General features: G+C 44.7%; 1 protein-coding gene across 4 annotated transcripts in view; it reads left to right on the top strand.

Annotated features, from left to right (window-relative positions):
• The window catches only part of SMC1A (structural maintenance of chromosomes 1A), a 46,110-nt gene that overhangs the window by 28,414 nt on the left and 1,808 nt on the right, over nt 1-15,888 (top strand). Inside the window, exons 20-25 of one of the 4 annotated variants that reach the window (XM_055565666.1) lie at nt 1,029-1,185; nt 1,858-2,012; nt 2,124-2,275; nt 3,427-3,496; nt 3,786-3,896; nt 15,667-15,800. In XM_055565666.1, coding sequence (XP_055421641.1) covers nt 1,029-1,185; nt 1,858-2,012; nt 2,124-2,275; nt 3,427-3,496; nt 3,786-3,896; nt 15,667-15,800 — 779 coding nt within the window. Of the gene's footprint in view, nt 1-1,028; nt 1,186-1,857; nt 2,013-2,123; nt 2,276-3,426; nt 3,497-3,785; nt 3,897-4,319; nt 8,817-15,666; nt 15,801-15,888 lie in introns of those variants that run through there. The other 3 variants (XM_055565667.1, XM_055565669.1, XM_055565668.1) reach the window with 3 other exon arrangements.

Genomic DNA, 15,888 nt, shown 5'->3' with positions numbered 1-15,888 from the left:
AAAAATATTCCTGAAAGCCTTCCCTAGCCCGTATCTGAGTAAGTGCACTTGTGTGCTGACCCATCACCGTCTGTTTATCATTGTTTGGGTATTCACTATATGAGATTGTTTACTTATATACATTCCTCTGTTATTCCATGAGCTCTATGAGTACAGGAGCCCAGGCTCATGGGATATGAGGGGCCAGAGCCTGGTGTTGGAAGGCATTTAGTAATATTTATTGACTAAAAGTGACAGAAAGGCACAAGCCCAGATATGCATTGCGGTATCCATAAGACTTAAAACCAAGTTCAAGTGGAATTTGCTCAGGTGTAGTGATCTGAGCAGAAAATATGCATTGTCTTATTCATTGTACAGCTGTAAATGAAGTCCAGACCACCCTGTGTGGGAGCCTATAGGTCACTCTGACATGGTGCTCGCTCATGACCTTGGCTGAGAGCCAGAGAGGGACACCATCAGCTGAGAGATGGAGAGGCTGACAGGGCCTGGGGGAAGGGCTTTATTATTGTTGTTCAGATGCTCAGCTGTGTCCGACTCCTTTATGTCCCCATGGATTGCAGCACGCCAGGCTTCCTTGTCCTTCACCATCTCCCAGAGCTTGTTCAAACTCATGTCCAGTGAGTCAGTGATGCCATCTTGTCCTGTGTCATCCCCTTCTCCTCCTGTCTTCTATTTTTCCCAGCATCAGGATTTTTTCCAATAAGTCAGCTCTTCACATTAGGTGGCCAAAGTATTGGAGCCTCAGCTTCAGCATCAGTCTTTCCAGTGAATGTTCAGAGTTGATTTTCTTTAGCATTGACTGGTTTGATCTCCTTGCAGTCCAAAGGGGAAGGACTAGAGATGAGAAAAGTGACGTGAGCCTGTAATTTCTAGGGACAGTGGGAAATGGTTACTTTGGTCAGGATCTGATGAGAGGAGCAGGGTTGGGAAAAAGAACCTGCCTTCTGCATGGGAGCAGGCCCCTGCTGGATCAGGTGTCTCTGTAGGGGCCTGGCCCTTCTTAATGCTGCTGAGCCTGGGCTTTGCAGGATGCCCAGGCTGAGGAGGAGATCAAGCAGGAGATGAACACGCTGCAGCAGAAGCTGAATGAGCAGCAGAGTGTGCTCCAGCGTATTGCTGCCCCCAACATGAAGGCCATGGAAAAGCTGGAAAGTGTCCGAGACAAGTTCCAAGAGACCTCAGACGGTAAGAGTTTCTTCTTTTACTCAGGCCTAAGATGAAGGCCGGAGAAGGCAATGGCACCCCACTCCAGTACTCTTGCCTGGAAAATCCCAAGGACGGAGGAGCCTGGTAGGCTGCAGTCCATGGAGTCGCTAAGAGTTGGACACGACTGAGCGACTTCACTTTCACTTTTCACTTTCATGCATTGGAGAAGGAAATGGCAACCCACTCCAGTGTTCTTGCCTGGAGAATCCCAGGGACAGGGGAGCCTGGTGGGCTGCCATCTATGGGTCGCACAGAGTTGGACACAACTAAAGCGACTTAGCAGCAGCAGCAAGATGAAGGCAGGAGTCTGGAGGTATGGCAGGGGCCTATTGTACATACCAACAGCTCCTGTTTTTACATGCTTACTCAAAACTCCCAAGAGCCCTAAGTAGTAGGGAATTATCACATCTGCTTTAGAGTAGAGAACTGCTGAGGTTTAGAGAATGAATGACCTGCCTAAGGTCACACAGCATGTGACCAGCCCACTGGACACAGGTGATTGTGGAATTGTCTTCTTGGGCCCCTCCCCAGGCATTCCTCCCTGTGGGATGTTCCTGCTTTGTGTATTGTTACTTGTTTTTGCCAGAGCATGGATCTCAGCCCTGGCAGAGCCTGGGTACTGAGGGGTCACCTGTCTTTTCCTTGTGGTAGAATTTGAGGCAGCCCGAAAGCGAGCCAAGAAGGCCAAGCAGGCATTTGAACAGATCAAGAAGGAACGCTTTGACCGCTTCAATGCCTGTTTTGAATCGGTGGCCACCAACATTGATGAGATCTACAAGGCCCTGTCTCGTAACAGCAGTGCTCAGGTAGGCTGGAGCCCCTTGCCCAAATGACCCCTACCCATCCTCATTTGACCTTCCCTCTAGGCTTCCTGTCCTCATCCCCATCTAGACCTGACCCATCTCCTTTCCCCCTAGGCGTTCCTGGGCCCTGAGAACCCTGAGGAGCCCTACTTGGATGGCATAAACTACAACTGTGTGGCTCCTGGCAAACGCTTCCGACCCATGGACAACTTGTCAGGGGGGGAGAAAACAGTTGCAGCTCTGGCCCTGCTCTTTGCCATCCACAGGTAAGGCTGTGCCCCCTGCAGGGCAGTTGCTGGAGACTGTGCTGAGGCCACCGGAGGCTCTGGGGTCCAACGATATGCATAGATCTGCAGAGGTGAAGATGATCTGGTGGACTCTGGATTGCATCTGTTTCCCTACCTGCTGCAGCATATCTGTCCTTGGTTTCCTGGACTTATCTTCCCAATCCACCCTCATCCATTCAGCATGCCCTCCCCTGCATGTATTCAGTCCCACCTCCAAGCTTTTGCTCACATGGTTGCTGGCTCATAAGCCCTTTTCATGCAAATCTAGCTTGTCCGTCACCTACCACCCCTTCACATTGCATTCTCCTCCTCCTGTTCCTCTAGGAAGCCTGCTTCAACTACTGTGGCATACCCTGACCTCCCCTTCCTAAATACCAACAGTACTTGAATCTGACTCCCCCCTACAACTTAGTGCTTGATTGTACAGCATCAGTCAGTGAGCATTTCTTGATGGCTGCTCTTTACCAGACCCTGTTGGGGGATTAGGGACACAGATGAGTCAGACATGGTTTCTGTCCTCAAGGAGCTCATGGTCTAGTGGAAGCCAGATGTGTAAACAGTGAGCTAAATGTTGTAACTGGGTGAGCGTGTGTGCTGTTGGACGCACAGAGGAGAGCCACCAACCCAATCTGGGAGGGTGTGGGTGGCCAAGAAAGGCTTTCAAGGGCAGGTGACACTTGAGCAGGAAATGCAAAGGATAAGTAGAAGTTAGCCAGGGAGACCAGTAGGCATTCCAAGGCAGAGGGTACAACACGCGCAGAGACAGGGAGACATGGTGTGAGTGGGTAGGTGGGGGTCGACCTCCAGGTAGCTTGGTCAGTATGACCAGAGCCTAGGACAGCTTTATCTCCTCAACCAACCTGGACACTCCAGAGAGGACCATGTCTTTTGGTTCTGCGGGATCCTGGAGCACAGAGATGGATGCAAAGCAGAGATGGATGGATGGATCCTGGAGCACAAGAGAGTTCGGTTGGTGTACTGGCCTTTAGGGACTCAGGCAACATTCACACCTGGGGTTTTTAGTCTCTGAAGAAATGGAAGGGGGTGCTGGCCTGTGTGATGGGCCCTAGGGCTGTCATGCCCTGCCTCTGCTCCCATCAGTATCAGCTTACCTACCGGTTCCCTCCCAGCTACAAGCCAGCCCCTTTCTTCGTCCTGGATGAGATCGATGCTGCCCTGGATAACACCAACATTGGCAAGGTGGGTGCAAGGAAAGTGGGGCCCGGGAAAGAGTTCCCCAAGTTGGGGCTGGGTTTCTGGGAACAACTCCTGAGCGTGCCCTAGCCGTTCCTGCCGCCTGTTCTCTGTGCCCGGGAGGCTGGGCCAAGGGTCATCCACATTGTACTAGTCAGTAGCCTCCTCTCAGCCTCTCTTCCCCCAACCCTCCACCCGCTACCCTACCCCCACCCCCCACCTCTGGTTCTGACTGATTAAGCCAGGGAGTGTTAGGGCTTCAGCCCTACTAAATGCTCGATGGCTCCTCCCACAGGTGGCAAATTACATCAAGGAGCAGTCGACTTGCAACTTCCAGGCCATCGTCATTTCTCTCAAGGAGGAGTTCTACACCAAGGCTGAGAGCCTCATTGGAGTCTACCCTGAGGTAGGGCGGGCCTGGCTCAGGAGCCAGCCCCCACTCCCTGCCTGACTACCCAGGGCAGAAAGGGAAGGCTGCAGTGGAGGGGCACGGGGGGTGGGGGAGCATAGGGACTCAGTTCATGAACAGCTTTGTTGGAGCCCTGTCCTGGAGGCTTACCAGCCCAGCTGGGCAGGGCCATTGGATTTGGGGACAGGTAGAAAGGCAGGGCAGAGGCACCCAGACAGAGAAAAGGACAAAAGTACAGAAATAGGCAGGTAGAGAAGGCACATGGGACTGAGCAAATCTTCTCACACCCAGAGAACCAGAGCCTGGGCTTTGGGCAGGTATGTAGGGAGGAGGGTTTGAAGCTCCCCAGTCCTAGGGCACTAGACCCCTCTTAATTCTCTCCTTACAATTTTATTTTTCTTTTTCTCCCTCCTCCTTCAGCAAGGGGACTGTGTGATCAGCAAAGTCCTGACCTTCGACCTCACCAAGTACCCAGATGCCAACCCCAACCCCAATGAGCAGTAGCAGTAGTTCTGCCCTCCTACCCAGTCTGGATCCTTAAGCTGCCCCTCTCCCAATCTCTGGATATTTGGTTCCCAACTTTCCCCTACTTCCTGTCCCTGTTTGGTATAATCATGGGATTTAGGCACTGCTATCAAGCACGAAGAGGAACAGAGGTGATGTTAGTTCTGGAGCAAAAATTCCTGAGCTTCAGGGAGCATCCTGGCCTCTAGAAGGAGGTGCTGAGCTGAGCTGAACTGAGCTGAACAGGGCCATCTGTCCATCCCCTTTCCTCCCTTCCAGACCTTCTCCCATCATCCATAATCATGGGTCCTTTGGGCCCCCTTGCATTTTGCTTGTGTGTGGGTATGTATGTGTGTGTATATATGTCCGCATGTGCGTATGTGGGTGTGCTTTCAAAATAATACAAATATTAGAGACCCATTTTAGAAGGAGCCTAGGCTGAATTTGATTCCAAGAGAGCTTAGTATGACAGCACCCCGGAGCTGGGCAGAAGTATTCCGGACCTCATAGGATTCAGGCAGTTACGTGAAACTGCCCTCATTCATGTTTTCATTCATTTTGTGTGTTCATCAGACACATACTGAACACCTGTTTGTCAGACTCTATGCTAGGAATACAGAACTGAGTCAGACATGATCTCTACCCTCCTACTAGGAAGATGCTAGTTCATGAGTTCCCATGGTTAGCTGAATCAGGTATAGGTGCTTTGAATTTGAAAAGAAGACGATCACCTCCAGGCTTTCCGGAGGTCAGTTTTGAGCTGGACCTTAAGTTGGTAGGATTTGGTTGGGTACTAGGAGCAGAGTCTGGGCTCTGAGGACAGTTCTAGTCCCATTTTTTATTACTTTCTAGTTTGACGCTGGGCAAGTCGTTTGACCTTTCTGTGCCTCAGTTTCCTCATTTATAAAATGGGGCTAACAGTATTTACCTACCTCATAGGATTTAATGATGTCAAACTCCTCACTGGAGGCCTTATCCTTGCTTAGAGTCCAGTAGATGCCAACACCTCAGAATACAAGTCTTCACATGCCTAACGCCTGAGGGCTTCTGATCCCAATTGTTAAGGACAGAACGAGCCTCCAGATTTGGGAGATGGTGAATGCTCTGGTTATTGGAGAATTCCAGGGCATTGATGGGGTTTACCTGGTAAATGGAGGGCACAAGGAACCCTATAGCTTAAATCACGTATAACTGAGTGCCTAGATCTCAACCTGGGTTGTTAGGAGGTAGGGGAGAGGTAGCCTGGGCCACATCCTGGCTGAATGCGTGCGATGTTCCTTTTGGGAAATAACTGTTAGTTGCAGAGGCAGCTCAGTGTGCTGCCATGAGATCAGTCTTTGCTTCTTCACATATACCATCAGACCATCACCTTGTCCTCATCTGTATACTACATTTTTGTTTTTTAAAGGTTTAGTCAATTGTAATTACCCAAGTAATGAGTGAATTTTCTTAAGAAATTAGATTGTTGCAAATAATAGTAGTCATTCAACTACCATTCTCCCATCCCATCTTAATTGCTATAATGTCTGTTGTACATCCATACTAACTTTAAGACTTTTACATGTGAATTCATTGAATATATTGTGTTTAATGCAGATGATATATTGACTCATTCTGCAGTTTTCTTTCTTTGCTTAGCTATATTTTTGAGATCTATGCATGTTGCTAAATGTAGAAGCAGTTCATCCTTTGTAATTGTTAGGTAGATTGCCATTATGTGACTCTACCACATTTTATTTACCCATTTCTCATGTGATAGACTGTTTTCTGTTTTTGCTTTTATAGGATGCTAAGCAGGAGCATTTGTGTGTGTGTGAAAACTTACCTAGGGTAGATTCCTAGAAATTGAATTGCAGAGTCATAGGCTATGTATACTTTTGTTTTTAATAGATAATTCCAAATTGCCCTCCCGTACTATTTACCCAGTATTTTTCTTGAGGTTGTCTTAGGTCTAATACTGTAATCTACTTTAGTTTCATCCTAAGTAGCGATAACCGTGAAACAATGGGTTTGATGTGCTAAGTATGTATTTTCTAATACATATTAAAAGGGACAACTATCAAGACAAAATAAATGTATGTGTTCAACCAAAGAAATCACATACCACTTGTGGTGTGTGTGCCATAATTTGGGAAAAGCTGGCATATGTGGAAAAGCACAATTTGGGAGTCACCCTGATTCAAATCCTAGCTGCAGAAACCTGAGCCCGTTAGTTCACCTCCCTGAGTCTCGGTTTCCTCATGAAGGAAAGGAGATAATATACACCTACCTTGCAACCATGTAAGGAAGATGAAATATATCTAAAGCAATTTGGCTAACATCTAGATCATCACAGACTTTTAAAGGTAGTAATTGCTATTCTTCCCACTTTACAGATAAGGAGACTGAGGCCCAGGAAGGTGAAGTAACCCACCTACCAGGTAGCAGTGAAGGTTTGAACCCAGGCCCTCCATCAGTCTTGTGTTTTCTCCATTGTGAGGGTGGTTATCAACCTTGGCTGTTCACTGGAATCACCTGTGAAGCTTTTTCTTTTTTTTTTTTTTTTTCTGTCTGCACTGTGTGGCTTGCAGGATCTCAGTTCCCCAACCAGGGATTGAACCTGGGCCGTGGTAGTGAAAGACCGGAATCCTGACCATTAGGCCACCAGTGAACTCCCTCTTTTTCCTTTTTAAGAATCAAAGCAATATATACACCAGTTAGAAAATAAAATATTACAGAAGGGCTTATAATGAAAAGCAGCAGTTCCTTGCTGCACTCCCGTGTCCAAAGGATGTGGAGCTCCTTGCTCTGGTCCCACGCCTAGAAATCTAATTCAGTAGGTGTGGATGATAATCTGGGTAACTAATCCCTACCTCATGAGGTAGAAAGCATTACATAAATTGCCTCAGGCTAAGGCCCTGGCACATAGGAACAAAAGTGCTACAAAGGATTTAAATCCTGAGGCTCAGAGAGGTGAGATGACTTGTCTTGAGATCCCAGTGGTTCCGTTGCAGAGCCTAAACTTCAACTAGGATCTCCTCTGTTTGCCCAGTGCTTTCTCTTGTGTCACACTGCCTCCTAGCCAGCTGGACCTGAGTGAAATCCCTAGGGCTAGTTGGGGGACACTAGGATGACTCCCTTATGTTCTGGACCTAGTAGCCTTAGTCTGGGGACCCAAACATGAACCAAATCTTTATCCTGTCCTTGAGGAGCTCAGTGTCTAGTTGGGGAGGCAATTCATAAACCAATATGATCAGCGCTATGACAGGAGCATGGATATAGGAAGGGCATCTAGCTTAGGTAGAGGTTCAGGGAAGACATCCTCTAGTCTAGGAGGTGAAACCTGAGCTGAGTCTCGAAGGACTGCTAGGAATTAGCCAGTTGAGGAGTTGGAAGGGATTTCCAGGTAGTGGGAACAGTACGCACAAGACCTGTGGTCAAGAAACAGCCCACCAGTTCAGAAATACTGAGCCATAAGGTTTCCTGGGCTGGGGAAAAGTAGCAGGAAGTGAAGCTGGAGAGGTAGTCAGGAACCAGATTTGAAGAGAGTCGTAAGAGCCTGGCTATAGAACAGATTTACCTCATAGAACAGTTTGGTTCCCTAACTGGCTGTATACCAGAAACACATGGTGCATCCTGGATGACACCCCCCCCCCCACCACCTAAAAATTCAATTTTCATAACTGGGTGGGGGACTCAGAATCTGGAGAGCTTATAAATGTGAAGTTGAAACTAGGGTGCAGCCAGGTTTGGGAACTGTGGGTTGGAGACAGCAGAGGAGACTGGATAAGAAACAAACCCCTTTCTGGCTGGCCAGTGTGGAAGCAGATTAGGTTAGATGCTCAAGCTTTATGCTCCCTTAGTTTCCCAGTTCAATTCTCACACTGTTTTATATTTGCCTATTTTATCTCTCCAAATAAGCTATAAGCCCCACAGGGGTGGGTGTGGGACTATCTTGCTACTAGCATACACCCAGCAAAAAGCACAGTGCCTGACCCCAAATAGGCATCCAAAAAATAGTTTTTCAATGAATGAATGCATGTGTGAAGGAGAAAATGGAGACATATTAGTTAGGGAATTTGAAAGTACTAGTCTACTGAAGGGCAAGGGCAGTGGGACCGGATTGGAGATGATAAGGTGTGAGCCATTAAAGGAAGAAATGAAGCAGACTTGGTGACTGATTATTGGATGTGAAGTGTGACTGGGAGGATAGAATGAATGCTGGTTAATAGCCAAGATTCCTACTCTGTCCTAATCATTCTCCTTCATCATCCATCTGAATCAGAATCTCCTTCCAGCCTCCTCAGCAATTATAATTCCTCAAGTTAAGTAAACATTCTCTGTGTGCTGTGTGGTCTCCCCCTCCTCCCCAGCCATTGATTCATTCATTGAGTTCAATAAATCTTGGCTAAGCACCTCCTGTGCCCTTCCAAGGTGGGACTCTTGACTCCCTCTTTCCTACCTCAGATGTTTTTGAGGGCTTCCCCAGATAAGACTTACGTCCCTTATACAGTAACCTAAAGGGAGATACTCAAACATCAGACCTGTAAGGGAACCTACAGACTTCGTCCAGTCCCCTCCTGAGGCTCTCAGTGGGGAAGAAACTTGCCTAAGGCCCCACTACTAGGAAATGTAGGAGCCAGAACTGGAGCCTAAGTTCCCTTTCCACATTGCCCCTAGAGCCTTGATTTCTCCCATTGCAGATCAGAACAGGCAGAACAGGCCAAGGAGAAGGTTGGCCTTTGAGTCACTGGTACTGGACAGGCAAACAAGAAGCTTGCCAGTTACACTGCTCCCTTTTGGAAGCCCTCAGCAGACCTGCCATGCCCACAGTCCCTTTTAAGGGATTAAGCATGAGTTGCCATGCTCTGTACCATGTGACTTCACAATCCTGGCCACAGATGACAAAGTTGGGATAGTATCTTAACTCATGGACAGCCAGTCTCTAAGCTGAACGATGGCCTATTAGGTAGACTGATGTAAGAACTCTATCTCCTAGCCATGGCCTGTATGAGATGGTAAATGTATGAAACAATCAGATCCTTTTTCAGGGAGGCTGAATGTGAGGCATTCAGAAGAAGTGAACAATTAGAATTTAGCAAGGCAGATGTGGTGGATGAGGGATGTCAGAAACTGAATAGCAAAAACAAGGAGAAAGCTGCAAAAACCATGAGGCATGTGAGAATGTGGGGCCACAGGTAGCAGAAGCCATGAAGCAGCAAGACAATGGGCCAAAAGGACACAGAAGCCATGAAGCAATAGGAGCCACTATGTAGCAGTAGCCTAGAGGAACAGAAACCATGAGACAAAACCCTGAATCTGTGAGATCCACGAAGCAGCAGAAGGCTTGAACAGACAAGATCCATGAGGCAGCAGAAGAAATGAGACTGCAAGAGCCCCAAGGTAGCTGCAACTGTGTGGCAGTGAGGCAGCAAGAATCAAAGAGGCAGCAGGATAGACCAGGCAAGCAGAAGTTACAGCACAGAGAAGCCCCCGATTAATTGGAGCTGAAGCCCCAGAAGCCAGGAAGCTGCAGGAGCCAGGAGGCCCAGAAGCTGTGCCCCGAAGGCCACTGGCTGGCATGGAGGGGAGCAGAGAGAAGGTAGTCAGTAGCAGTAGGAGGAGTATAAACACTGCCAGAAAGAAGTTGAGTCACCATTTTGAGAAGCACTAGAGAAGGGAGCAACAGATGCCTGCAGCTGAGGGGGTGACAAGATAAGCCAGGCTCTAGCGCTGCTTTGGATCATAAACCATTTTCAAGTTTCTGTTCTGTGAGGCTGCCTGTGTAGCTGTTTTTGTCTTCCTTATTTCCCTGTGAATGCTTCAATAAATCTCCATCACTAAGCTGAGTGTGTCTGTTCCTTATAATCTAAAAAAGGTTAACACTGTGGTGTGTACTTCAGATGGGTGGAGAATAGGGCAGAAGATCTTACAGGTAGGTTTGAACCAAGACACAGGTGGAAATTTATTCTTCTCTCACACCCTCACTGGCACAGGAACTTTTCATTCACTTATTGGCTTCTTTTTCTCATCCAGTCATTCATTTATTCATTACTTCTAGATAACTCATTCATTCACTTATTATCATTCATGCAATAGTATAAGCATTTGCTCATTTGTTCTTTCCAGTATTCACTTAGTCATCACTTTGCCATCCATTCATTCAGCAAGCATATATTGAGCTCCTGCAGCATGTCAAGCCCTGTGCTTGGTTCTGGAGATAAGATATATTCCCTATACTCCAGGAATTCAGTTTACCTGAGGGCTCAGATAATTAAGCAGATAAGTGCATCCTGTGACAAAAGAACTGACAAGTGTAGATGAGGCAGAGTAGAGAATATGACCATTAGGTGGTTCTTCCTGGGGTGGGGTGGGATGGAGGGAGTTTTCAGGAAAGCCTTAATAGAGAAGGGGGCACTTGAAGGAAGAATTTCTGTTTACCATGTAGAAACGGAGGAAAGAATACTGCCAACAGAAGAACTGCTTAAGAAAGATCTATAGTGTGAAAGCACATGGGTTTTGGGGGGACCAGTGGGAGAAGTGGAAGCCAGGCAATCAAACTTAGCTTTCATTCTATGGGCAATAGGAAACTGAAGAAGGGTTTGAAGCAGAGAAGTGACAGATTGGTATTTTAGGAAGATGACTCTAATAGCTGGTATGAAGGATGGTTGGGGGCATGAAACATTGACATAAATAACATTTGAATAAATAACGTGCATGTGTCATAGAGGGAGAAAGTTCTGCCAGTGGACTAAGGAAGACATTGGAGGAGGTGGAATTTGAGCTAAGCCTTGAACAATAGGGGACATTCCAACTAATGGAGATAAGGAGTAATATTTTTTCCAAGCAAGTATGGCAAGTCTGGGTTAACGAATATTCCACTTTGACTGCAGTAAAGCTACATTTAAGGGAGAGGTAGGAAAGGAGACTCCCAAGGTTTCTCAAAGATTTTTATATTCTGTTACCATTAGGTCTGCCAGGAACAAGGGCATTTGGGGGGAGGGAGTTAAGTGGTGGGCAGGAATGTCCTTTTTCTGTTTTTTAAAAATTAATTTTAAATACATGTTCATTTTAAAATAAAAGTAATGCATACACAGTGTTCAGAAAACAAATCAATAAACCAGTACCAAAAAAGTACTGACACACATGCCCCCATCCCTACTCTACCATCTTGTTATTAGCATCCACTTTTAGTTATTTCTTCTGATTGTTATTTCCATATCTAAATAATATTCCATATGATGTGTCTTTCATGTCCTGCTATGACAGATAAGGATTTAGATAATTTACACCAAGTTCAACTCTTATCCTTCCTGCTTCTAATATGATTTAGTTTCTCTGTTAAATAACTTTTCTGAGGGGCTTCCCTGCGTGATAGCATAGTGGGTAAAGAATCTGCCTGTAATGCAGGAGACCCTGGTTCGATTCCTGGGTCAGGAAGATACCCTGGAGAAGGGATAGGCTACCCACTCCAGTGTTCTTGGACTTTCCTTGTGGCTCAGCTGGTAAAGAATCCACCTGCAATGTGGGAGACCTGGGTTTGATCCCTGGGTTGGGAAGATCCACTGGAGAAGGGAACGGCTACCCACTCCAGTATTCTGGCTTGGAGAATTCCATGGGCTGTATAGTCCATGGGGTTGCAAAGAGTTGGACATCTACCATCTTGTTATTAGCATCCAGTTTTAGTTATTTCTTCTGATTGCTTTCCCCACTGCTAAATAATATGCCATATGATGTGTCTTTTATGTCCTGCTATGACAGATGAGGATTTAAATAATTTACACCAAGTTCAACTCTTGTCCTTCCTGTTTTTAATATGATTTAGTTTCTCTAGTAGATAACTTTTCTGAATTTAAGCAACACTGATTCCTTGTTCCATGAGCGAGAGACCATTTTTCTGAACCAGAACTTTGTTAGATGAGAATACCTTTCCTATTTGCCTTCTTCCCCACTGTTCAACCTCTCAACTTCTATCATCTGGTCTTTTATATATCAAAGTTGGTAACATTGAATTCTATTCTGTAATCAGATTAAGGCTTTTTCTGTATGTGGTCTTTAGTTTGATCCTAAAAGTTTAAAAGCAATAAACAATTATTTTTAACATGACTAAATATTCATTGCAGAGCCAATTGATGTACTTTTATAATTTTTTCCTTGTAGCAGTTTTTCATTTTTTTGGAAGTTTCTAATTCTGTTTCTCTTTCACTATTTTACTTTTTCATATATTCCATTTTTTCTTCTCAAAAATCTCTCTTACATTAGGTACATCAAGTCTACCGCCCCCCAAACAAAAAAGACCCTCTTGGAACCCTCCGTCCCTTTCTCAAATCTGGACTAGTTGTTCTCCAGGCCTGATGCATGACTGTCATTTTGGAACTTTCCTTCACAGCTTTCCTTGCTTATATGACTATTTACTGGTGGTTCCCAAGGTTTTTGCTGTGTCTGTTTTTTTCCATTGTTTTGATAGTATACATCCTCAAGTAACTTCTCAGAAAGGTTGTATAGGAGATAGACTTCCTGGATACTGTATTCCATTCTTATACTTGGATATAAAGTTTCATTTCTTATGGGCTTTTTTTGTTTGATTGATTGATTGTGGTTTTGTGGCTGTAGCTTGAGGCATTCGCAGGATATTAGGATATTACTTCCCTGACCAGGGATTGAACGCATGCTCCCTGCAGTGAAAGCACAAGTCTTAACCACTGGATCGCCAGGGATGTCCCCTAAAGTTTGAGATTCAAAGCCATTTTCCCACAGAACTTTGAAGTCTCATTGCTCTTATGTAAATATTAACTCATTTATTTCTTCTGTCTTTCTGGGACCTCAAAGACATGAATGTTAGATTTTTTCCTTATAGTGTCACAGGTCCCTGAGGCTCTGTTCACTTTTTTCTAGTCTATTTTCTCTCTTTTTCCAGATTGGGTAATTTCTGTTGTTCTATATTCCAGTTAACTGATTCTCCTCTGTCCCCTCCTTTTTTGCCATCCATCCATTTTGTTTGGGTTATTGTATTTTTCAGTTCTACAATTTCCATTTGATTCTTCTTTATATTTTCTATTTCTTTACTGACAATTTGTATTTTTTCACTTGTTTTAAGCATATTCCTTATTGTCCATTAAAGCATTTTTATGATGGGGCTCCTTAAAAACCCTTGTCAGATGATTTTTAACATCTCTGTCATCATGGTGTTCAGTCTATTGAGTGTCTTTTCTCATTCAAATTGAGATTTTCTTGATTCTTGGTATGATGAGTGATTTTCAGTTGAAACCTGGGGATTTGGGGTATTGGGTTAAATATGAGGATTACTTAAATATCTTGTTTTAACTTGCCTCCTCAGACACTGTTCCAGCAGTGAAAGAGGAGACACTGACTTGTTACTACAGATGGGCATGGAAGTCCAGTATCCCCACTCAGTGTCTGTACATACCCCAGAGAGAGGGTTTCCTCATTACTCTTAGATGAGGGTGGGAGTTCTGACTCCCCATTCAGCCTTCCCAAACACTACCCCAGTGAGGAGGGGAAGAGTTACTCTTTATAGCCAGCAAAGGTAGAAGTCTAGGCTCTCCACTTGGCCTTTGCTGGTGGGACTACAGTTTTTCCTGTGGTGTTTGGCTGGAGTAGAATGGTTATTATCTAATTACCATCTTATCCAGCACCAAGTCTAGGATATGTGAGGTAAAAAGGAAACCAAAAGAAATCACCACCACGTTGCTCCTCTTCTACTGAGGTCCTCAGCAGGTTTGCCTTCTCTCCACCTCTCAGTCTTACGTTTATATGTAATGTCCCAGGATTTTAGCTGTACTTGGGGAGAGGAATAGGGGAAAGTACTTCTACTCCATTCACTCCCCTCTTTAAATAGTAATTTTTTGAAAACTGTATTTGTGGTATTTTAAAATTTCCTAATTATGTGTTTAAGTTTTGGGATTTGTCATTCATTGCATTGGTCATTGGATAGGCCTCTTCATTTTGAAATTCTTTAATTCTGGAAAATCCTCTTATATTCCTTGATAAAATTCTTTGATACGTTCCTCTTTTCTGTTTTTTTGTTGTTGTTGTTGTTCTCTCCTGGAACTCATTAAAGTGGAATGTTAGACTTTCTGAATTGATCTTTTGTATTTTTATTTGTTCTCTCTACTGCTGCCACACCTCCTACCTCCTTCCTTCTCCCCTTCCTAGTTTTCTCTCTCCCTTTGTTTTTGTTTACTTTCTGGAAGAAGATTTAACTTTATTTTCCAACTCTTCTCTTGCATTTCTTTTCTTCCCTTCTTCTTCCTTCCTTCTTTTCTTTCTCCCTTTCTTCCTTCTTGCATTGGGTCTTTGTTGTCCCACGTGGGCTTCCTCTAGTTGTTGTAAGTGGGGGCTGCTCTCTAGTTGTGATGCACAGGCTTCTCTAGGCACGTGGGTTCAGTAGTGGTTCACCGGCTCTAGAGCACAGGCTTGGCAATTTTGGCGCATAGGCTTGGTTGCCACGCAGCACGTGGAATCTTCCCGGACTAGGGATGGAATCTGTGTCCCCTGAATTGGCAGGCAGATTCTTAACCACTGGACCACCAGGAAAGCCCTGCATTTCTCTTCATTTTGCCAATCACATTTTAAAATTTCCAAATATCCGTTCATGTTATCTTTTCTTATAGCATCCTGTACTTGTTTAATGGATGTGCTATTATCTTGAATCTCTCTTGGAGTAATAGAGGTATTTTTATATATCATTGTGTTCTTTGAAATATTTATTTCGTTTGGGATTTGTTTTTTCCCCATTTGCTTATTGTAGTCTCTTTCAATTTGTAATCTTTTCTCAGATCCCTGGTAGTGTATAGTAGTTTGCTCATATTTAAGAACACAGCAATAAAATTGGATTCAAAGCTCTGTGTATGGGGTACAGGGCTAGGTGACTGGTGGCTTACCTTTAGAATGATTGGAAAATAGCTGACTACTATGCTGTGCCAAAACATAAAGATCTTTCTCTGAGCTTGTTCAATTGCCTTAGAAAAGAAATGTCTAGTTTTGCCTAATGGGTAGACACCTGGCTACTGTGAATTGTACACAGAGGGATGGGTTAACAGTTCAATATACAGCTTCACAATTTATCACCCTGTTTTCAGACCAACATCTCACTCGTGTTCTATATCATACCTGGCATTGTTAAGACCCAAAACACTCTAGGCTACTACACAGAAAGATCAACTCCTCCTCAGTGACATCACCTCCATGTATACTCCAGGCTGTGGCTTCCTCCACCATGCTTCATCAATCATCAATCCTCCATTTTCTTCCTATCTTCCAGACATTTGGAATCTCTTTCGCTGATGGACCTGCTCCTGACGGACATTCTCTTCATCATTGTGTTTTTATACTTTTTTTTTATTCCTTTACTATTATTTTAGCAAGGTTTCAGGTGGGAATGGAGATAAACATGTGGTAAGTCTGCCATGTTGTCCTAGAAATCTACTAGTCTACTTATAACTTTATTTTTTACTTTTCTGATAATAATCTTCATATCTTTAAA

The sequence above is a fragment of the Bubalus kerabau genome, chromosome X (assembly GCF_029407905.1).
Source record: "Bubalus kerabau isolate K-KA32 ecotype Philippines breed swamp buffalo chromosome X, PCC_UOA_SB_1v2, whole genome shotgun sequence".
Lineage (NCBI taxonomy): Eukaryota > Metazoa > Chordata > Mammalia > Artiodactyla > Bovidae > Bubalus > Bubalus kerabau.
The sequence above is the reverse complement of the archived record's forward strand: the minus strand, read 5'-3'. Positions and strand labels throughout refer to the sequence as shown.